Here is a 24,925-nt window from a genome sequence, read left to right as displayed (position 1 = left end):
AGGCTGGATCTCGCGGGGGATTAGACGCAGAGATCGTTGTAATCCGTTTGCGGGCCGGCAGGCGGGGAGGAGCTTAGGACCCGGTAGGTGTGGGCCGGGTAGGATTTTTCCTCGTGGAGTAGCAGCTGGACGCATGCGCCCCCTTCCACTAGTTGTCGATCCCCAACCCCAGGAGCAAATGAGATGAATTGTCGTGTTATACCTGCTTAAAGGCGCCGCTGGTTTGTGTGAAAAGCTCAACCTGCTCACGGGATAGGTGAACATAAACATTTTTATTCTTAGTAGAAAGTTTAAAAAGTGCCAAATAGTTAAAGGAAGGGGGCAGAATTAAACGATGAATGAGGAGAAGAGTCTTTGAATGTAAAGCTGACAATCTGAGAGCGGATTAGATCCCACTGCGAGGAATCAGAGCGTGTGCTGTTGTGAAAGATGGGGAAACAACATCAGAAGCAACAACCATCTGGATTTTGAGACACTGTGATATTTACATGCACTGGCAGGAGGATGTCTTGGCTCAGGAGAAGAGTGAAAATTCTCCAGATTGGACGCAAACACACTAAAGTTTTCTTTCTGGGACAGTTTCAGGGCTGTGAATCGGATGATTTTTGCACCGTTCCTCGGATCTAACGGGTTTGGTTTGGACCTGAATCACCATGTCAAAAGTCATTCAGAGGAAGAACCACTGGATCACCAAAGTAAACGAGTGCGCGGTCATCCGGGACGCGTACGGGGAGCTGAATGTAGAGCTGCGCGGCGGAGCTGAGAATGGAGAGTTTCCATACATCGGGCAAGTTAAAGAGGATGCTGTGCTTTATCAGGACGGCAAACTTAGCGAAGGAGAACTGCTCTTGGAAGTCGAGGGGCTGTCTGTGTCTGGATTACCTCTGTATGACATTTTTACTGTGATCAGTTGCTGCAAAGGTCCCGTAAGATTGAAAACTGTGCGCCAAGGTAAGTCAGCCATTTAAAAAAAGTGATGCATGTTTGCATACATGCATGCACGCGCGTGCGTATGACAGGTGTGTGGGAGAGTGACTAATGTACACATACAAAGCAGCTGATGAAAGCCAGTGGTGGCTGTTGTACAGCTGTGGTGCAAAAAGCTCATATACAGTAACAAAATGGGGATGTGAGTGAATTAGGGCAGAGGATGCTGCTGCTGCTTCTGCTGCTCATCCCTCCTCAGCAGCCTGGAGTCTTCACTGGATTTGACATGAAGCTGCCCTGACAGTCATCCTGCCCCCATTTGTCTAATATTGCTAAAGCCACTCTGGGTCAGACTTGGAGCGTCACAGATTAGACCACCTATAATACTCCAACACTTTAAAATGTTCCTGTTTCTAGGGCTGCCACTAATTCTAAATCTTGTCTCTTTATTTGTTTATTTATTTTAGATTTTCTAAGGAGTAGAACATGTGAGACAGTCCTGAGGCCTCAAAGTTAAACTTGAACTTGTTTCTTTGTTTGTTATTGGATAAGGTTATTTTGGAAGCTGCAATATTCGGAACACCCCCCCCCCCACCCCACCCCCCAAAACTATTTATAAATCAGATTTTATTGTGATATTTTTATTCCGAGCGTCTCTTTCCAAACATTCACTGTTTAACAAAGCTTGCAGTGCCTCCTCTCTGGGGAAATCATTAACTGTGTTATATAACTGTGGGTAGTGTCAGTGTAGCATCTTTGTACTGTATGTCCATTAGTGGCTCCACAGTGAATGTTTCACCTCTGAAACTGAAGTCTCGACCTCAGGGACAAGAGCTCAGCACTAATGCCGCTCTGTGTTTGCAGAACTGGCATTTGTTTGACACATAATCAGAGCATGTTTGCATCATGGGACATTTTTAATATCCACAGTGATCCAATAGTTTTCTAATTATTCTTAACTCCTATGGAAACACTCAACGCATAGACATAAAGGATATCTTGGCCCATCTGTCATTAGTTTCTTGCATTAGTCAGCAGATTCTCCTTGTCTCTTAATTAAAGGAGGGGGATAGTCTTTGATTATCCGAGTAGCTCACAAGGCTTTCATTGTGCCTGGCAGTCCACTGGGCTCCCATGCAGAACCGGTAAGGGATAGCGATCCAAGTTGTCCCAGACCAGATGACAGGCCGTTGAGACAGATCAGATCTCTCTGCTTTTCATTCCAGAAAGCTGTGGGTCGTATTACACGAGACCACATCACCTCGGTACTGTAGGTGGAAACACAATCAGCATGTGCAAGTAGACGGTGCCCACAGGTGTGTCGCTCCCTCAGAGGAATGCACAAAAAAAACACCTGAAATAAACCTGAGCATTCCTGCAGAGAGTGTGGAATATTAAACTTGTGAGATCTTGATGCCTGACGCTTTAAAAAAAAGCTGTAGAATACTCAGCAAATAACATGTTAAAAAACCTGTTCAATAGAGGTCAGAAAGATTTTTAAAAAGGGTGATTTGTTTTGGTTTTCTTTAGTTAGTTTGTTTTTTACTTACTTTATTTACCCAGAACAAAGTGGTAAAAAAAAAAAATTTTAAAAAGGAAAATAAGATAGTTATCATATGTGTCTAATGACTATTGACAGTAAATAACTGTAAACTTTATCTTTGGATTGATAATTCTTTTTATGGTTATAAGGCAGAGAGGGTGTGCCCAGTAAATGTAAATTGTGGCTTATAAGTACAACAGGCTTCAAAGTAACCAAACTGCAAAGCGTCTAGTATCACAGCTACAGCTGCTAACTCTGCCAGATCACAATAACTTTACTCCTTTGGTATTTACAACAACTGTATCCATCTGCCTCTTTCACCTCATGTTGAATGTTTGCTCCGCACCTCTCCCCTCTGAAAACCTCCAGCTCATTCAACCCGAAATAAAAACAAAGTAAACCATAAAGGAAAACACTCCGAGGCAATTGGCCCATACTTTCCTTTTTAGCCCTTCCAGAGGGCTGTGGTTACTTCAGATGTTTTAACAACAGTGATACTTACAAAGGTCAGGCGAATAAAATAGTTTTCTGATGTGGCATAACTTTCAGGTTAAAGTCCAAAGAAGGAGTTCTTTGAGACATCTTATGACTGTGACCTACTTACGCAGCTCTTCTCTGTTATCATCGGTTGAATCCAGCTCAGTGATGAAAGGTTTTGTTGTCACTGTGTTTTGAGCTTGAATGGCTGCTACCTTGGCCAGGTCTCCCTTGTAAAGGAGATTTGCTCTCAATGGGACTTCCTGGTTAAATAGAGGCAATTATAATAGCCTGACATCTTTTAGTGTCTGTAAAAGCGCAACAGTTCTATATCAGGTCATTTAGTAATACTAGACTAACAAGAGTGATAGTGAATGAAACTGTTTGGGTGTGAACAGTCTTCTCAACAGTTGAATTATTTGTCTTTTAAGAGAACCACGATGCCCTCCAGCAGCCAAGAGTCTGGGGGTTTATGATCATGAGAGGGTCTGGGCCAGGTGTCAGGCTGTCTGATCTCAAGTAGCCCTTACTCCCCTTAGATCTTGTGTTGAACCTTAGCCAGACAGAGGGGAATCAGGCCAGTCTGCTAGATGCCAGGCATTCCTGGGAGGTGGAGATGAGCTCTTAATGGAACACTCTGATGACACTGGCTAGACTTTTACACATAAAATTTTAAGTTTTTTACCTTTTTAGTTAGTCCTTTAGACCTTCTCTTGCTTTCTGTCATCACCCTGCTCAGTCCTTGGATGCAGTGTGGTATAGTTATTAACAAGATTATCTGTGTAGTCCTTAAACGATTGTGATAGTAAGCATCTGTCCTTACAAACAGTCACTAACAGCTACCTGTGTGTACATTTAGTATCACCAGACTCACCAGTTAATCATAATTCCCATTTGGGAGCACACCTGGCTGCTTTGATTGAGTTTACTCATTTCTATATGCTAAACACATAATGTTTCCATTTTCATATTTTCTTCAGTGGCAATAAAACACTATTAAAGATATATGTTGTTCAGTTCTTTATTTAAATGTTCTTGTAATGAAATATGAGCCAATCCAGTGTTGCGTTATGCAAATTTTAGAAGTTGTGCACATCTAGATAAATAGCTTCAGGCACAACTTTTCTAGCTGGGTGCTTTTCAAACCATTGCAGCAGAAGTGGGCACAACCAAATGATAAAAGCCAGTCAAACATCACATGGTTGAGGACATTCACTTTATTTATTCATAACATTATATACTCAGACAGTGATGAAAACTTATTTGATATAGTTCATTCTTTTTTGGTCAGATTTCTGTTACTTCCACTCAGATTTTTGATGCTCAAAAGAAAATTGCAGTTATTCAAATGCAAACTTTAGTTTGGGTCCACACAATAGTACAGAAATAGACCCCTGTTCAAGTGCATAAGTTTGTGAGTTTCTATAAAATTCACAACTTTTTGTACTAAGGGTTAAAAGTCGCCTGATGATGGGCGTGACCACTTTGGATGATTCGTGGTTCTGCTGGATGTCACGTCAGCTATGTTGAGTCACTGGACTCGACCTCTTGACTGTGTTGTTACAACGCATTCTCTCTCCAGACTAGTTTTAAACTGATGCATAGTCAGGAACCCTTTCTCACCACGGTTAAGTTACCTCCTTTCAACACGGGGAAGAAGAATAACCTACAAGTCAACATCGAGAGGCGATCATATGACCTTCAAACAGAAGATAAGAATTTGACTCCTTGCTGGGACAGTTTTCTTTAGTCACTTACTTACATTTTTGACTATACCTTTGCCGATCTAAACCTAACCTACCTTGTCAGATTTAGTCTTCACTATGTTAAACAAGCACTGCATTAAAACTCCCATTTGCAACAAGCTTTTCTGACATTGACCGATTATGACGGTCCCAAAAAAAGCATTTTTGCTGTTTTTGCCGTTTCTATTTCAGATGTTGAGGGACAACCATTGACCTTTACTGGACCTCATACTGAGGCGCATGCTGATAAATGTCAGTAAAGTAGTACAGCGTGAAGCCTATGGGTCCTGCCTTTTGTATGTGATGATTTCAGAGCGGTTGGTGCCATTTGATGTGTTGTTGATGGTCCTCACATAGACAGACCAATAGTGTGTTTCTAGGTTTACCTGGTACAATAAGTGTAATATTCTATTTATAATTAATTAATAAGCAAATGTATGTGTCTGTGCAGTCCATACAGTTTATGGATTCAACTTACCTCACTAGTATTAGCTTATGATGGATCAACCCGCCTCTTATCCAAATAATTACTTCTAGCTCTAAAAATGAAGACTGGCTTCAAAACTGTATTCACAAATAAATGTGTGATATGGCTGCATCCATCTGTTATAAATAGATTATATGGGGAAACAAATAGAAAGTATACTTAGCAAAACTGGATTTAATTGTAGCTTGCCTTTAAATTCTATGTTTAAAACTGACTGGGATTTAAAGGTTACACTATCTTTTATGTGTGGTTAAAAAGGCTTACAGGCATCATGACAGTGTTTGCAGACGCAGAGCTCTTCCCTTACAGGCTTATTCCAGAATGCAAGTTCCTTGCATTTTTTAAGGACGAAGACTTTGTCAGTCTTGATTAAAAGCAACCGACTGCATGTAAGTATATCCTTGAAAGGCTTGTCAGGGGCTCTGTTCCTTCTGCTTTTTCCTTTCCTTTCCTTAATCGCCTTCTCTTTAAGAGCTCTGTTTTAGACAGCTGTTTTAGACAGCAGTGAGGCCTCTAAGATGTTTTGTGTGTTCCTGTCTTTTCACACTTATGCTTTTTGTGTGTGCACAGAATAAGATTTTGACATTATAAGAAATGTTACTGTGGATGTCTTCAAAATAAGTGTAAATATAGCCGTACTTTCTTGTGACTCATACTGTATGCTTTTTTATGGTTTATATGCTGCAGTTTTACTTGATGAATGTTAATAAAGGCAGCGCACCAGTGAAGGAACTATACAAGGAGCTTGAACAAATGGCTGTGCAATTCACAGACTTTGCCTCAGGTGTCGTAACAATGAGGTTAGGATGGAGTGCAGGCCAGAAGGGTTACAAGAAAAAACCAGTGCTGTGCATGTGATGCTCTCTCAGGCAAAGACATTCATTCTTTGTACTCTTTAGCCTTGCAAAAGTGGCTTGTCGGGTGTACATTATTTTTGCATATATCAAACCATACAAAACCTGACATACAGTGTCAGATGTATAATTCGTGCTTTGCTTATTCTTTGCTTGTGTTTTGATATTTAACTTTACAGAAGGCAATTTACTGATGTTAGTGTTATATTTTGGCATGAGGACTAATACTTATTGCACTATCAATGAATCAACCAGATATTTTCTTAAAAAATCATTTAATGTATTTTAAGCTGAACTGCTGTCAGTATATTAAAGTATGGCCATGTTGTTTCACTTCATAAGTCTCAGGACCATATCAGTAAATTTTTTGTGTTTGAAGGTGAACCTTCTCAGTGGTAAAATGTAAACTAGTGTCTGAGTATCAGTTATTTTGACAGTCCTGCTTGGTAAGCTCGCATGGTACCTACAGTACTAACCACCAACAGGGGGGTCAACCAACAGGCTCACGCTCCATGGTCATTACCAATAAGATTCTGATCATCCCCGTCTAGCGAGATGCAAGTGATATGCAAAGTCTTTGACAAAGTGAGATTTGAAGTTATCATATCATTTGATATTTTATGAAGTTCTTCTCGTGGATCATTTTGAGCATGCAAAATTTATCAGCATCAAGAATTGTTATGTTAATGACTTTCCAAGTTTGAGGGGAATACTATTCAGCTGATCATTAGCAACAATTATGTAGTGTGCATGAAGGTTATGCTTTGAAAATTGAAAAGTGCTTGTAAAATGACAAATATGACCTTGAGTGTAATTTGAGTGAAGATCCATTCGGTGATTTCTGTGATCACTGAATTTATTTTCAGTGCTTGGAATAACAGGAGCTTTTTGACATCTACAACCAGCTTTCATAAGAAAATGCTGTGTAGAAAAAAACATATCCAAGTGTATGGTTGATAAAGTGACAGCTTTTCAGACTGTGCAGTTCTCATCATAAAAAATGTGCTTCATTTGTTTCCAATGACCTCAGCTTGAAAGGAATGCCGTGGTGATAAAGAAGGGTAAATTCATGTCATTAGGTTCATGAAGAGATACTCCTCCACAGCAAAGCTGTAACAAGCATGAAGAGCCTTCTGGGTGTAAAAAGTGCTCACTGATTTACTCTTGCTTATCATTGCACACAGAAAAAGCATTGCGGGCAGTGTGTTACTGTATGTAGATTTGCAAAATGCATTCAGCTAAATGTCTAACAAAAAAAAAATACTCATCACTTTCCTGTTTCTTCAAACAGCAACTTCAAAGACTGAGAAATGAAGCCAATAAAATAAATAAATTAAATGGCCAATTGAGGTTGGCTATAAAAAGTGAGTCAGATGTAGTACCACATGTTAGGTTGGTTAACTCCAAAGAAGAAATCGGCAACTTTTGGAGGATTTTTAATTTAATTTGATCAAAAAAAGTTTAAAGAAAAATGGTTTGCAGTGTGGACAAATGCACAAAGAGCAAACGTCTCCAGTGTTGGTCATTTTATTTTATTTGCTGCTTAGAACTGATTAGCAGACAATACATCCATAGATCATGAACCAAGCACACTGGCTGATAGCTTAACAATTCATTTTCTCAAAAATGTGGTCTTTTCAGACCTCAGAAAACAAGATGGTGAACTTGAAGCTTCAACATGGAAATTCTCTGCACCAGTGTGTTACTCCACGATCTCTAAGCAAATCTTTTACAGGCTTTTTAGTCACAATTATGAGAAAAAAAAAAAAAAGAGAGACAAATTTCAGCCCAAACTAAAAGGAAAAATGTTTTTTGTTGCAGAAATGTTTACATATAATGTCTTAGTAGTTTCGAGACAAGAAAAAATGAAACCCAGTCGTAAAATAAAGAACACGAATGATAACACCAGGGTGAACACATGTAAATGTGCAAGTAAATTTGGAATCAGAAAAAATAAATCAAATTTTGAATATCTATTTTTAAATTGGTTTATCTATTATTGTTACTTAGAAATGACATATTTCTTCATAATTTCAAATGGTTTATATTTCAGGACCAACTGCAGACTCTATGTTTGTGGTTTGTCCCCATTTAGAGGCCACGCCTGTGCTTCTGATAGTTTTACTTAATCTAAAACTGACATTATCTTTTTTGAGATCATTATTTCACCTTCATCTGCATACAGACATGCACATTACCAGTAATACTTGATCAGTATAGGAGTTTGAACTCAGCTGAGGTTATTTATTTCTCTCTGTGTTGCTGTCTTTTTTCTCCTTTGTTACTGTGCTGTTTTCTGGAGTACCTCTCATATGCTATTATCTATCTGAATATATATAAAATCTTATTTCACAATAACTAGTATGTGAAACCATCAAAAAACAGAGCTAAATGGCAAATACGGGCCCTTTTTGGTCATGTGGCTAAATAAGCACCTGCAAACATCAACATGTAGTGTTCAGCTACAATATTTAAATAGTGTTTTCAGTGTCAGCAATTCTTTATGATACACATAAACATCTTGGAGTGCTTAGTCATTTTTTTTGAGCTCCATGGAAGCAGAGTATGATTCGGTGTAAGGTTGAAAGGCCTTCAGGTGTAAGCAATGTATTATATACACTAAACATGATACCAGATGCACTAAATGTGTAAAAAAGCTAAATAAGCCTTGTTTGCACTGGACATTTTGCAATTTGAATCATCACTGATAAATAGAGTGGGTGTTATAAGACCTGTTTAGATAGATTGGATTTATATTGCTTTTTTCTTCCTGAGTACAGTTGGGTTGAAACAGGGAAGTGGTGCAGGTATTTGGTAATATGGATACGCTCTTTTAAGTAATCTATTGTTTTTGGTTTCTACAGAAACTTTTGTTCCTTGACGTTTGCCTGTAGGGCTGTGCGTCTTCTGGGAATTTCGTGAAGAAGAGCTGTCCGAAGAATATACTCAGCACACGAATGTCTTTGATTTGTCCTGCCATAGCCTGCAAACATTATAGTGCACACAAATATTCACTTTTTCAGCCTGGTGACACAAGTAGCAAAATAAGAGGTTTTTAGATTTTAAATAGTATCACAAGAAAATACTCATTTAGAGCGAAAAGCGCTGATCAACTGGTAAATAAACTATGTGCTGCACATGTGTATGAAATAGTCCCTTGTTAGGCATCACTTCATTGAGTTAAGAACGTGACTATGACTCAGCAAACTCAGCAAACGGCTCTGAAGCTGTGAGCAGGATGGATTCAGTTTCAGTGGAGGTGCTTAGATTTATGTACTGTGTGTTTTAATAAACTGGTGCAGTAGCCAGTCAGAACAACCTATTTTACATTACTGCTGAAAGGTTTTTCCTCTCAATGCTACTGACGTAGTCTATCTTTGCTCTGATTGGCTGCTTGAAAGCAGGTGATCCAGGGAAATAAACACACTGATGAAGTTTTAAGGTCTTTCCACTAGATTTTCCCTTTCAGGCAGTCCCTACACATGCAGTGGCGCTCATACACGATCCTCTACAGTCAATCAAGCACACATCTGCATGTTCACCGCAAGAGTCTCATACACTGGATATTAATTGACATTTAAGCTTCGCTCCTCAATCATACATCTGGAGTGAATCAAGTACGATTAGAGCTCTTTTTTTATACACGTGAATCACAGTTCTACTTTTAGCAAGTTTCTTTGGTTTTGTTGTGGTTTTTCAGGCACAGTAATTACACCTTATATAAGAAACAAATTGCATATACTGTGTGAAGCATTCTAATTTTCTTCAAGCTCCTCTGTCATCAGCTAGGTTTCTATATCAGCTGGGCAGAACATCATGCTGAGATGAAAATATTTCAGTAAAGCGCTCATTTGATTGTTTGTAAAATAAGACACTGCTACAAATGTACCATTATTTTTATTATGTGAACTGAGGGAGAGGCTTTTTGTTCTGCTCCTTATCCTTTCAGTACTTCTAGTGTGTCAGTCACCAGGGACTCGGATTGCTTGTGAGTGCTTGAGAGGCTAACCCAACCTTTTAAGGTTTTTGCAGCATATAAAACAAGTTATACCATCATCTCATATCCTGGCTTTAATGTTCACATTTAATCTGAAAGGGCACATGTTCCTGTATGTAACACACATTAAGCTGTTGTTCTACAACTCATCCTCTGGCCGCCCTGCTTGTTGAAATGTAATGATTTACAGGGTTGGTGAGTTCATGCTGTAAGAGGTTAACTTGCCTTGGAAACCGATTTGGAAATTCCCTCTAATGTCTGTTTCTCTATCACAGAATCAACACCTGTTTTATTGAAACAAATTAAAACAGAAAGTTTGTGTTAATTGACACCAGTGCACAAACTTTTATTACAATGATATATCATTTCTGGGTAACATGTGAGTAATTTTGACATGAAATACTTTTCCTGGAACATCATCAGCAAGCTGAGCTTGTTAATTCTGCTTTGGTACACAGAGTCCAGGCTTTTGTTTGGCTTAGCAAACATTTGTGCTAACCTCAGTCTCTTAAAGTGACAATCAAAATTGCGTTATCTTTTTTTTAATGACATTACCTTATTTGGATCATAAATAAAGACTTTGTGAGCACGCTGGCACCATGTGGATTTATTCTGGAGAATTTTCTTATTCGCTGTTGTTTTTGCATAATTTCTGAACAGCATCATTTCAAATAACACATATTTATATAAACAAAACAACTGGTTTCTATGGTTTTCTCTCAAATTTGTTGCGTTTAAATGTGCTATAGAAATAAAATTGACACAAGTAGGGCACCTTAGTGCTAAATTCATCTATGATAACGCTGAATCCAAAACATTGCAATAAAATAATGCATATATGCATGGCATATACATATACATATTGGCATAGTAGGGACATAGTAGTGCTTATTTTTACATTCCTAGGGCTGCTAATTCGAATTAAATGTCAGCTGCAAAACTCAATTAAAAAAAAATATTTTCTCTGTAATACTGCTTTGTGTTACACAGTTGAGTTTTAATCATTATTTGAAGCTTACAGCGCACACTGGAGCACAAGACAGAAGTGTAATCATTGTTTTTAGTCACGCGGGTGTTGTGGCTTACAGGCGTGTAAACTCAAAGGAAAGGTTTCTCTTCTCGATGTTACACCTAAACCCAACCTAATACACAATGACTGGAGTCAGTAAGCAGAGCTGACTTTGATCTTGGAAGTGCAGAAGACCCAGCCTGCTTTTCCCATGATCTTGTTCCCTGACTTTTTGCCCTGTCAGACCATTGCCCTGACAGCTTTGAACAGGTGGAGAAGAAGGTTCAAACACCTTTATGAACTCTGTGCATCTGTGTGTGGGTCCCAGTGTTCACATTTTCCACTCTATTCCCAGTCATATATTTGTGACTTGTAACGGGTGGAAGGACACCTTATCTACATCAAAGCTTTGCAGGAACTGGCTTCCTCCATCTGATATTCTCATTACTGTTGTGATGCTTGAAGACAGTTCCGTCTGTGGTGGTCTGAGTTAGTCACAGTAGGAAGGAAAGGAAGGCCACAACAATAAATCTGATTTGTGCTGCAGGGACACATCTTTGGTAGCTTCACGAAAGAGTGACAGAGAAATAATGAAAGAAAAACATATGGCCGACTGCATTAGTTAGGCAAGTGTTTTTCTTGACATAGCCATGCTTCAGAGTTGCTAATGGTCAGTCAATTCCAGGTATTACTGTTTGGTTTCAAAATATTAACCAGACATTCTGCTTTGTGACACGTTTTATGTGCAATCATCGTGGTCAAAGTCAGTCTGCTTCTTATCTGTCTTTATTTGTTTCTGTTTGCACAGTGTTTCATTGGTCCATGTTTTGGGTCATGATCACTACAATATTCTCCCTCAGTCCTCTGGCCTGAGAGGACTGAGGGAGAATATTGTACAAATTTACTACAATCTGACGCATGCGTCCAGATATCAGACCACGTGCTGTTTTTCTTACAGCTGTTCTGAAGCACTGTATTGTAAATTTAGACTCCTTGTCAAAGTGAGTTAATTGATGGAAGCACTTTTACCAGCTGTCATTGTCAGCTAAACTTACTTTGAACATCAGCTTGTGTAACTCACTCTGTGTCTCTTCTTTTGTTACACTGCCTTTATAAACCTGACCTGAAGCTGGCTCGAATCTTATTAAGTTTGCAGAAGAAAAATAATGTTGTACTCTTTTATGTTTACTTCTGTTCTCAATATAGAGCTTCTGTGTGAGGTTATATATGGTAGCTTAGTCCGTTTAATCAGTTGAACATCACTGCAAATGCCACAGTCTGACCAAAATATCCTCAGATAACTGTTTTAAAATAAGGAGCAGACACGGAGGGGGGATATTTTTAAAACTCTCAGCAGAAGACATTATACGATGATAAAAGCTAAATATCGGTTCCTGCTGTTCTTTTAAGATAAAACAGATCCATGACACCTTCTGGGACTGTTTGCATGCTTCTGCCTGTACAAGGGAAGGACTGACCTTGGGCTGCAGCTGTTCATCACAATTTGGCAGCATCTGGCTGTGCTCAGGGGTGAGGTGTGCCCATGGGGGAGCTGGGCATACAGAGAGTAGAAATACTTTGTTCTGAGCTGGTTGCATAGAGGATAGGACTAATTAAAGCATAATCCATATAGCTTTCTAGATTAGAAAGATCTATTTCTGTCCTCCAATTGTACATTTAATACACTGAACATTTAGTTCTTCAGTCCTAAAGTTAGCAATTCTTGTACATTTGCAGAATGGCGGAAGAAAAAGAAGTTTGGCACGTCTTTAAATTAAGTACAATATAATATAATATGGTATAATATAATATAATACTGCATGATTAAATCCCAAAAGGTTGATTGTGTTCATCTAGACGTAGCGTTTTCAGTGGGGGAAACATTTCGTCACTCATCCACGTGACTTCTTCAGCTGACTGCAGGTTTCCCCAATCTTATAAACATTACATTTGCACAATAAATGAAACTAGCACCACTGAATGAACAATGGGCTGGGAGGTCAGTTCCTTGATCATTAACATGGAAATTCTCATGACCATTGATCAAAGACCACTGATCAGTGGACACGAGTACCATTCACAGAGACTTGGGGAATGGCTGCAATCGCAGCATTGTAAGATGGCAAAAGATGTACCCTTAAGCCCCCTCCACGATTCAGACGTGGTCTTTCCCTTTTCACGTAAATGGCCTCCCTGACTCGCTGCTCACACTCGTTGCTCTCTGTCCAGGATGTGTACATCCTCATCCTTGAAAGAGTGTCCACTGGCCTGTAGATGTATGGTTTAATAAGTGTATAATACTGTGGCTCTCAGTAGTGTAAGGTGTAAGCAAAGGATTTTCTGTGCTGATTATTAAAGTTTGCATGCATGACTAAATGAATACAGGGTTTTAACCTTTCTATTTCTGCTATTACAGATGTTTTTTTGCAACCCTTTTAAAAAAATGATCAAGTGTTTGTCGTACAGGTGGATTTAAAATGGATTTTTAAGTTACTTTTGTTTAAATCGAGCTTTGCCCTACCTTTAACAATTGTTTTAATGCCATGTAACAGTTTTAGTGAAGAATAGCAAAGCTGAACTGAAGAGTTTATTTAATTCCTACGATAAAAATAGAAGCACTTGGGTGTGTCACAGTTATGATTTCGGTGATTAAAGATCCTTCTCTGTCTGCAGTTATGACAAAAATGAAACCTGGACTTTCTCAGATAAAGCTGTCGCCTGACATTCAAACAGAAAATAACTTTGCTATCAAACTGAACACAAACAGACTTTCTTAGGTAAGTTGAAGATGTCTGACACGTTAATATATACATTTCTTATTTTAATTCGACAAACTCAAAGGCTATGTCTCTAGCGTGACTTTGCGGCAGATGAAGTTTGCACAGCTGTCATGGTGAAATAAGAATACATATATAAAATGTAACAATTTACATAGAGGATTTCCACCAGACAGGTTGTTCAACTCTGAGGGTTCTTTCTTTAATTCCCTTTTAAGTCTTTTTCATCTTTTGATTTAATTGGGAACATAGTTTCATAAGATACATTAGCAAAGTTAATAGTTGTAACTTTTGTCTATAAAAAGAAACCTCAAAGTCTTTGGAGAAGCATGGAAAAGAGGAAAGAGTTGCACAATCAAAGATGCAACTGGAAACATTGCAAATGATGAAAGCAGCACTCAAAATGAAACACTGAACAAACTGGTCAGCAATAACCGCACAGTGGAATCACACGCCACACAAAATGACAGCTTCATTATCCATATGTAGCTTGTCGTGCATGTTTTCAACAGGAAAAGCTGTTAAAAAGCCACAAGGTCTTAACTATGTTTGGCGACAATTAAAACACATCCTTCCTTGTATTATATCTTGAACACACCACTGACTTGAATATGCCTGAGTAAGCACTGGAAATGGTCCAGTCTTATTGTCATGGCCCTTCTTGTCATATTAACGTAAAGTATGTGGGAAGGAAGGGATTACAAATTAGGTTTAAACATTCATGTGACAATAGCCTTGACTACAATACACCCACAATGGAAGTAATGACAAAAGACACCCAAGAATGTTCTTCAATATAATCTGAAAACATCTGAAAACCTATTTTAAAAAAAAACAGATTCCTTCATGAATACTGCTCCTACTTTTGGTTGATATTATAAGTGTTGATATGCAGTCACCCATTACCAGCAGCCTCATTAAAAGAGAGCTCAATAGCACAAGTACTTGACACATTATATCACATCAAACACTACGTCGTATTAAAGCACTTAAAGCATTCGCAGTTAAACTTAACAGAAGCAGAAGTGATTGGGAAGCAGTGCTTAATCTCATTGTAGTGATCTCAACAGACTGATGTAATATGTGGTTAAATTTCTAAATGAAAAACTTATGATTTTATTGTGTTTTTTGACCCCCCCTTTCTTACTTTTAAGTCAACTTTAATCGCTTTCACATGTTGTTAAGATCTTGTTTTATTTAATGTGAGTCCAAAACTGATTTGCTCTCTTATATGACTGAAAAAAGCAACAAATAGCTTTAAAAATAGCTGAAATATTAAGTTTTATATTAATAATTTCCATTGCAGAAGACTTCCCATCTTTAGGCTCACGGGTCCACATCGCCACTCGCTTGGTACGGCAGCATGATGAACCCCGCAAACACTGCCTCTTCATGTCTTTAAAGGCCCTCTGATCCAGCCTTTTTTGTGCTGTCCAGCTGTGAAGGAGAATCTGTGATTTCTTATAGTCTGAAGGTCGGGGAATTGATGGTTTGATGGTCAGTGATGTATGAAGGACTGCAGTCTACCATTATACACAGACATATATTGACTTTTAGTCTGAAGCAGTTCAGCACCGATGGTTTATGTGCAGAGAAAACCTTACTTGACGTAGGTTCTTGTGTTGCTTAAAATGCCATCTTTTTGTGCATCATGTGGTAAATCTTCCAATTTTTTTGTCTTCATTATTTTGTCTCTTATTTGTAAGAGTCTTTTTTATCTTTTTGGGTTGAAGTCTGTCCATTTTTGCATGTTTTCTACACTGCGCTTACAAAACGGGACAAGCTCTTCTGTTCTCTGGACCATCTGTTAAATTGTCACCCATGGGGATGCTTAGATTTAACCAACCAATAAATCACATTGCATCACCAAAAGCCAGAAGCGGTGCATGAGTTTGGGAGGCAGCATCCTACAACAGATCATCCGATTTTTTTTCTGTTCACGCTCTGCTGCACCGTTTGATTGACTGATTGTCTCTTCGAGTTCTTTTCTCTAAACATAATGCTTTCATACTGTCCCGTCTGTCTTCCCGTTGTTTTCTTGTGTCTTCTTTTTAAGGAAAGAGAGCTTGTGTTGTGTGTTGAGGATGATTCTCTTTGAATAGCCAGGACTGAAATGCACCTGTGAAGGTTTTCAGCATCATAATAACCACACTGGCTGCTCAGATCTAAGGACTTTAGATCTGACTCAGGCTTTAATCTTATCTCAGCTGCTGATCCCCAAGTATCAGTCTGATGTGTGTTATGTGTGTTTGTGTGTTCATCTGTAAGTGAAACATTCTTGCTTTTTTTTGTTGTCCCTTATCGGTCTGCAAGAAGGTTTATTGAACCCACTTTATATCCTGTAATTCCTGCTCACTTTCTGGTTGGGAGTACTGTTTTTTCAGTATATTAGCTAAATCCTCTGACAAACTTGCACAGCTGGCATTTCTGAGATACTGCCACCTGTCAGCACAAAATCCTGGTAGCCATTGCATTACAAAGTGAGGAAATTCACATGACGGTTATAATTTAATGAATCTCCCTGTGGGTCCTCATGTTTTTCAGCTATACAGAGCCCTGTATATTTGATGGATAACCCCTAAGTTAGGAAGGGTATCTTTGTAAAAGTAGGGCTTCATATATGGTAAATTCATTATTACTTAGTTTAACATAGCAGAGAGTTTTTTGGATGTCCCGTCTCCTCTTCTCCCCTTCGAGCGAACTTCACTGGTTTGTTTGTGTGCTGGATCAACAGCACAAGCAGTCCCTTCAATTACAGCCCTCAAGGTACAAATTAGTGGTTATTACACTGGGCGGAGAAGCTTCCCATTTTCCACTCCTTCATCTAAATACATATAAACCATAATTCAAGCCTAATGTGGTAATTTCTTGTCTTGTGTTTTATTGTGTTTCATCATATACTGGCTGGTGATGAAATGTTCATCCCTCTGGTGTGATGTGCTCCAGACTGCTGCAGCAGTCGACAGGCGGGGGAATTAAAAGAGGAGGTGGGACACGTATCTCTTCCCTGTCTCATTGCCCGTGGTCATTGGCTCCTGTGAAAGAGGGGACATTAATGACAGAGGGGCCCTTTGTGTGTGTCATGACCAGGCAGGCAATGACATTTAACAGAAGCAGCCAGTTAGAACTGATGGCACGCTTGCATACCGACAGCTGTAGCCTGATGCTCTCTATCAGCATCAGGGAGGATTCAACTGGCCCAAAGCATCTTTTTTTTAACATATGTTGCCCATGGGAGGAAAACAGATACAATGGTGTATTAAAATAGTTGCTTTGTGTGCATTTTCTTTTCTTTTTCTTTTTTTTAGAAACGTGGCACAAAGAAATGTTTTTCCTTCACATTACACATGAACTCGAGGGATAAGAATAGAGATCCTGCCATCTGGAGTGTGTTGAGTTTGGTGTTCCAGTATTTGACAGGAAAATCTGTCCGTGTTTAGTCTGTGTTAAAATATTTTTGGCTGTTTATCTTGGATCGTGCCCACATCATTTAAGATCGACCCTTGTCTCAAACCTCAGGTTTCTAGTCTTTCTTTTAGTTTTCATAGCTGAATAAACCTTTGATTCGCCTCCTTGTGCATGTTTTTTTTTCATTCTTTCTTCATCCTTTGTCCTGCTCAGCCTGTAACACAGAGCAAAGGGAAGAGTAGGCCTGGGTTCCTCTGGTTATATTTAGCAATGAACAGATGCAGCGCACTGGAGTGGAACATACTGCCTCTGTTCGCTTTGCTGTGTGCGCTTGTGTGTTTTTGCGTGTCTTTGACTGTGACTCTTCCTTCAAACCCATTCTCCTATCATGCTCTGCTGACTCTGACTCAGCAGCACAACGCAGGACAACTGGGTCAGGACTGGGTTCTGCATATTAAACTACCTTGACAAAAAACAAAGCTTACTATTAACTATGTGCTGCTAACTTTTTAAAAAATGACTTTTTCATATAATACAAATACAAAATAATACTGCATAGAGGAGAAGTGTCAAACATTTAGCCCAGATGGGTCTGACTGGCTTCCTGAAATGCTCCAATCTAGCATTTAGGAACTACAGAGAAGGACAGCATACAGTTAGAAGGCATCAAGTTGTGAAAATGAATCATGTAAAGAGTGGCTAACTAAACTGTGACGACCTGCCATACCACACCAAAGTAAGGTGACCAAGTTATGCGACAGTGTTTCTTTGGTTAAGGAGAGTTGAGTTTGTTTGCGATGACCGTACCGATTGATTGTTCTTTTCATAAGAAGGTTTTTTTGTTATGTTTTTTTAAATTTTGCAGAGAAAGGGGAAAAAAAGTCATAAATACTTTCGGCTGCTTCTTTATTCACGAGGAGCTGCCACATGTTATGGCATATTTTCATGCTGGGTGCCCTTCTTGATGCAATCCTTGCGTGTCTCCTCCCAGAACTGAACAATGTGTAAACGCTACACTGTGGAGGCACCAAGTCCCCTCTGAGAGGCATTTTTTAATGTTTGTCATTTTTCATGTTTGACAAAATAATTGTCAGATTAATAAATACAATGATTTCATTGCCATTCAAGCCGCTCTGTCCTCCCCCCCCCCCTTTTTTTTTTGCATTTAAAAAATGTGTTATTCAAAAAATATGCAGCAAAACACAAACACAGTTTTTGCTTATTGTTGTTAGCAAAGTTAGTGTAACTTTTAACTTTTGTGCAGTCGTGACTCTTGCTTTTTAATTGGCCAACAAAATATATATATATGAAAACAGATATAAGGAAGACAGACTGAGTTTTCTCACTTTAACATTGTGTCACTGCCCAGATGGTGTTATTTTGCTGAATATGATGCTGACACTCGGGTTCTCCATGGTCCCATTGAAAGCAGGATGTTACAGTGGGAGTAACATAAAAGGAGTTCTGGGTGTGGCTGGTTATGGAGGTAATTATAGGAGGAGATGGCAGAGGACCAGTCCATAGCTGTATGGCAGACCTATCTGTGATTGTTGTTTTTTCCTCTCCATCCCTGGCACTCTGATTGCAGGGCTGCTAGTGGTGAACATGTGCAGATGACCCTAAAAGCACTTCCTTTCTGTCTCTGTATGTTCATATGGCTATAAAGGAGCGACAGAAATCGTGTGTATGCATTCAGTTCCCATGAGAACAAAAATGTGAGATCCATGTTTAATATCACTACTATCAAGTCTTCTGTATCAGCTGTCATTAACTGGGCAGGGTAATGGATGTGTAATAGCTGGAGATTGCAGCTACTTTATCACACCGAGAGAGTCAAGTGAAGCACATCACTGAGAGCAGGAGTATTTGATTAGTTTTGTCTCTTGCATCCCACCCGATGTTAACCTCTCTCAGACAGCCCCTCCTTGTATTACTGGATAATGTAGAGTTAAATGCTCTCATCTGTAACTGGAGAGTCTAATGTTGACTGACGGGATGTGCTGAGACCCACAGGAAGCTGCTTAAACAATGGAATTTACTGTTTAAGAACCAACATTTCCAGTTCCTTCTCTGTGGCTATTATTTGGAATCAGCAGAGGAAATACAATATTATTTGTCACCTGGAGGAAATACCATTTCTTTGTTTAAGCTCAGGGTTATCAACCTGAGATTGCTTGAAACATTCACAGAAAGCATTTCGGTCCATGCGTGACTTTGTGCCACAGATAGAAGGACGCAGCCAGAGTGGAGCCTTCTCAGTTAAGCTGTGATCGAAAAAGCTATTGAGGCCTTCGCAGTTTTGCAGGACGTTTCTCTTTGTTCATCTCATCCTGATGTAGACGGTGTTATGATGGGGAAGAGCTCTAGATGAACTGTCTGCTAGCTTCTGTAAGTTACTGTTTAAACAGTTGGTTAGTACTATAGCTGAGATGAGAAGGTTAGTGCTACTCTGTGCTGTCACTGCTAACCTGCAGCAGCAGGCCCTTAGCGCACCATTAGGACTAGAAACAGTTAGGCCGGCTTTGACTGAACACAACAGAAGTTTGCACTAGCAGTTCTGCAGCTCTCTGCGTTTCATACCAGCCTCCCTCTGTTTCCAATCACTATGCTCAGCAGCTCAGCCAGCCAACAAAGCCATTAAAACTTTCTTTAAAAGACAACATATTAGGTAATTTGAAAGAATGACTGGTGGCACCTGGAATTTTTATACCCAAATATCTTAACACGGTCACCTTTGCCTAACACCCTCTGCTTGGAAGTAAACCTTTTCTTAAGCAATAATCCGTCTGTCATCACCACAGGTGCCATTTTATAATAGGCAGAAGTGTGTGTGTGTGTGTGTGTGTGTGTGTGTGTGTGTGTGTGTGTGTGTGTGTGTGTGTGTGTCCGTCTGCATGATTGACTGTCCTGCTTTACACATAAGGGCAACTTGCCTACCGTTTAACATCTAATCGGTGCCAGCTGCAACTTCCTCTGGAGAAGGGAGGTTTCTCCAGAGGCTTGCTGGTGTTACAGAGTTATCTTTGGGGATGTTTATGTTTGTTTTGAGTCTACTTTAATGTAAATAAAGTGGAAAACAAGTGTTTAAAGTTTCCATTATTACCATCTTATCATACAATACACACTTTTCTTATGGTAATTACCACTTGCAGAGTATAAACTGTGCAGCATTCTCCCAGAGAGCAGCTGTAATTTAGGGATTCTTTCTGCTATGGCCAGCATGAAACTACGCCTGCTTGTGTGGTCTTTATCTTGGGATTAAACAGTTGTGTTGATTTTTTTTTTCGTTACACATGATTTGTCAGACCTTGGTTGCAGACAGTTTTTATGTGCTGTCCAACTCTTTTTTTACTACTACAAACACCTTTGTGGCAGAGGTGGAAGCAAAACTAAGGTCACTAAGTAAAAGCAGCAGTAGTAGTACAGTATTTTTAAAGGATTTTTTTTTTATTACATTTTCCTGTGAAATGTGGTAAAGCAAAATTACAAAGTTACAAATGAAGTGAAAGCACTCTGGTCTAAAATCTCCACATCTTTTTGTTTCTTTTTGTTTATGTTTTCTTATTAGAACTCACATAATTGAGATCCACCACTGGAGGGCAGCATCCTCTAATGACCACACATGGCTCATGTCATTTGCAGGTTGGCTCTGTGTTGCCATGGTAACGGATCTGCTGGAATCAGGCTTGCAGGCTATGAGGATTGGAGACACAGAGGGCAGTGTTGAGCTTTAGGATGGGAGATGAATCCCAATCAGCAGCTGAGCAGAGCTTCACAGGCAGACAGCAAACACACTGATATGGTGGATATTTCCTAAAAACTGATGGCAAAAGCTGCTGACTACTTTTACATAAAAAACAATCACAAACACCTCCACAACACCGCTGGTGTTTGGATGCCTAAGCCTGTGGTTTGAATGGCATGTTTATTTCCACACGCTTGATTGACACGCAGTAGCAGTGACTCGTAGTGACGACAGCTGCTCTGTGGTACTATAGTCTGCAGCTGCTTTGCACAGTCTTCTGCTGATGTTTTAGCCAGTCACGGCCATATGTTTGTGTGCTCTTGTCATCTGGCCAGCATGTTTTAATGCATGAGATTTTCTTTTTATCCTCTTCAAATGTCTCTTCTAAAGACAAGCTCTTATGATAGCCTCTCCAATTAACATCACATGATCACGACGTGGATGCATTTTGTGTGTATTTATCTCTGCTTTCGCAGTCAAGTCAATAAATGTGAGAATGTGTAAATCTCTATCTCTTTAGATGTTTAAGTGCACATGCTGCGTCCCCCAGCCTCCACCTCCATTTCCAAATTGAGACAGGGATGCATAACTAGATTTAAGGTTATGTAATGCTGACTGGAGGCATGGAGGATGTGTATAATCCACTCTTATTTGGGTTAAATCCATCTCTCTCCAGCGCTCTCTGTCAATCTGGAACAGGACAGGGGCCCTTACATATTCACACATCTCTCTTCTGCCTCATCAGACTTGAAAAGCACCAATCTCTGTCACACACAGTCTTTTACCAGCCAGCTTCACAAACATCCTAACTCCCAAGAACCATCTCTCAAAGCGCTAATGTCTCTGGTGTCTCAGATTTTTCCCTGATGGAGTGATTTGATTGTTATGAAAATCAAGAATATCTTCTTCAACTTCTTAAAGGATCTATCTTATCATTTAGACACAGATTCTCTGTCATTTTCACTGACAAAATGGTATGGCATTTTTTGGGCTGCATGTGTTCGTGAAAGACATTTATACTTACTATATTGCCCGTGTTTACCAAAACTAAGGTCTGATATTCATTATTAAAGTAAGACAGGCATCATAATATGTAATTAATTTGATAATATGCCATAATAACTTTATATTACAGAAGATAAGATCAGAAAATATTCATATTTTACATAATAAAACTGTGACTATTGTAAATATGATCTTTGAGGAAAAGCATTTAACCATTGTCTTTTAACTAATTCATTGTCTCGCCTCAAATTCCTAACTATCCAAGCAGTTTTGCTGTAAGGATAGCAATGTTAGTCAGTCAGTCATTAACTACTACAAAGTAAATATGTCCTTTGGTACAAACATTTAGAGGATGAACGCTCTATTTCTTGTGATCCTCTATTTTTTTTTTCCTGTAGCAGCTGCAACACATTCATGGATGGAGCCTGTGTCACTGCTCTGTGTGTGGCTTATGTATAGATTTAAAAAATGCACACCAGGCCTAGTAAAGAGTACAAGCATCACAGTTTTGCTACTGTTTATTAGCACTGCTGCCATCCTGGATCTGTGGACAAATCAGGGTTGGAAGGGTTTCTCCAACTTTCTGACTGGGAAGTTCCATTTGAAAATTCCAATTGCAACTCGAGATTTCTGACTTTCCACTTCCATAAGCCCTTGGTTCTTGTTTTTAGACTTCTTCTTTTACCAGAGCAGTTTTTACTTGCTTACATATCTTCTTTTCTTAACCTGATTAAGAGACACCCATTCCTTATGGGCCATTCATACCCACCACACTGGATGCATTATGCACAAACACCAACACAACCAGCTCTGTACCAGTTACATCAGTACTGAGAGTGTTGGTACTTGCTGCAGTATTCTCCTGAACAATAGGTGTCACCACTTTGACAAAACCTCAATAACAGCACTATTACAGGAGGAGAAGAAACCAAACACAGATTCAAGGAAGCTGCACATTTTTTTAATCACATAATTTTCTTCCAGAAAGTTCAATCTGCTGCAGGATCTCTCTCTGTATTATCTATGAATCATTGAGAGGTACACAACCAGCCAAAACAACACCAAAGTGGAACTTGTGCAAGTGGATATGACAGATTACTGTGCAGAATTCAGTGACTCTGTAGACTTTACACTATAAATGTATTTTTCACATTACATCACAGATATTAACATTTTCCCATGTTATAAGGTATCAAATCAAAAATGTATATGTTCAGTGCAGTAGTAGTATGTGCCTTTTTAAAAAACAAAACAAAAAAAGAACAACAGCATTATAAAGACTGTGTTTAGGAGAGATTAGTTGTGGATTAGCAGTAGCTGTATGAGAATGTCCAGTACATTCCCAGTAACAATACAGCGCTCTTAGCGTACACAATACAGGGATCTCCATTCAGCTCATGGTGAATTGAACAATTCACCATGTCCATTGTTCAAAAAATCTGTGGCACACTGCAGCGCCGTCGTCGCTGAGATATTATCTCCACTTTTTACACCACATCTGGTTGTTTTTGTTGCATTTTAAAGCTTTGTGTCACATGCTGCTGGAAAACCGCTTTAAATAGGTCAAGAAAAAAATTGTGTTTTAGTTAAAGTCCTTGAACATGGTAAGAAATTGAAAAAAAAAATCCAAGGCCCCTTTTTCTTGCTGTAATAAAAATATATCAGAAATTGTGACACGGCTAATATGTATCAAATCAAACCATGAATTTTCCATGAGAGGAGTGCTTATTTGTTCAACATCTTTATAGATGACAAGCCAATGGCAAAGGACTTTTTAAATCTTATTGACTCTTTTGATCTTGTGCAACCTGTGTCTGTGCCTACACAAAAATATGGGCACACGTTGGATCTTGTTTTAACTCACAATTTACCTGTCTCTAACTTAGAGGTTTGTGATGTTGTATGGTCAGACCATAGGCCTGTCCTGTTTGAGGTTTTCCTTCCTTGTACTAAAGTTAATCTTCCTCCTGTTGCTGCTAGGAGCTGTCGTATTTTTAACCCTTCCTCTGCTGGACAGTTCTCTATTGTTTTTAATCAGAACGGCGGCCTTCCTGATTTCATATGCAATGATACAGAAGAGCTGAGTACGTGGTTTTATTCTGTCTGCCAAACTGCTTTAGATTCAGTGGCCCCCTTTAAGCTTAAGCAAGTTAAAGCCAAATCTGAACCCTGGCTGAATGAAGACACCCGGGCTGCCAGAAGAAAGTGCAGGAGAGCTGAACGTAAATGGAAGAAGGATCAACTTCAGGTGTCATACCAAATGTTACAAGATTACTGGAATTCTTACCAGAAAACTGTAAAAGATGCTAAGAGGAAACATTTCGCTACTATTATTCAGGCAAATTGTCGTAAGCCTCATGTCTTATTTAAGACTATTGACATGGTCCTTCATGCTCCACAGTCTTCTGTCGAGTCTTCTCAGGAAATTTGTGAAAACTTCCTACACTTTTTTATTGATAAAGTGCTATCTGTCAAAGCACAGACTTCCCAGTCCGTTCCCGACCCTTCTACCCCTGTCCCTAGTTCTGCTGTCTTTGACAGGTTCGAGCCAGTTTCCATGCTCTGCCTGCAGGAGTTGGTTGCTCACATGAAGCCCTCAGGTTCCCCTTATGATGCTCTCCCTCCTCGATTTTTCAAAGAGGTTTTTCTCACTATAGCATCAGCTGTACAATCCATTGTAAATAGTAGTCTGTCCTCTGGTGTTGTACCTGTCAATCTCAAACATGCAGTGATTCAGCCTCTACTCAAAAAACCTGCTCTTGATCCTGATATTATTGCGAATTACAGACCTATTTCCAAACTGCCTTTTATCTCAAAGATTCTTGAAAAGGTAGTTTACAAGCAATTAATGTCCTTCCTAGAAGAACACGGTATTTTAGAAGTTTTCCAATCTGGTTTTAAAGCTTTACATAGTACTGAAACTGCCCTTTTAAGAGTTTTTAATGATGTGT

The 24,925-nt window shown here is 39.2% G+C and overlaps 1 protein-coding gene across 6 annotated transcripts in view; it reads left to right on the top strand.

Moving 5' to 3' along the window:
• The first annotated feature begins 13 nt into the window (after positions 1–13).
• The window catches only part of LOC146684788 (membrane-associated guanylate kinase, WW and PDZ domain-containing protein 1-like), a 92,671-nt gene continuing 67,759 nt past the window's right edge, over positions 14–24,925 (top strand). For 5 of the 6 annotated variants that reach the window (XM_085444331.1, XM_085444328.1, XM_085444326.1 and 2 more), the window contains exon 1: positions 15–951. In XM_085444331.1, the coding sequence (XP_085300457.1) occupies positions 654–951 (298 nt within the window). In that variant the 5' untranslated portion in view covers positions 15–653. Of the gene's footprint in view, positions 952–24,925 lie in introns of all 6 variants that reach the window. The other variant, XM_085444330.1, reaches the window with a different exon arrangement.

This window comes from Copadichromis virginalis, linkage group LG20 (assembly GCF_057382275.1).
Source record: "Copadichromis virginalis isolate Kocher_CV1m ecotype Utaka linkage group LG20, C_Virginalis_male_GT1.1, whole genome shotgun sequence".
Classification (NCBI taxonomy): domain Eukaryota; kingdom Metazoa; phylum Chordata; class Actinopteri; order Cichliformes; family Cichlidae; genus Copadichromis; species Copadichromis virginalis.
The sequence above is the reverse complement of the archived record's forward strand: the minus strand, read 5'-3'. Positions and strand labels throughout refer to the sequence as shown.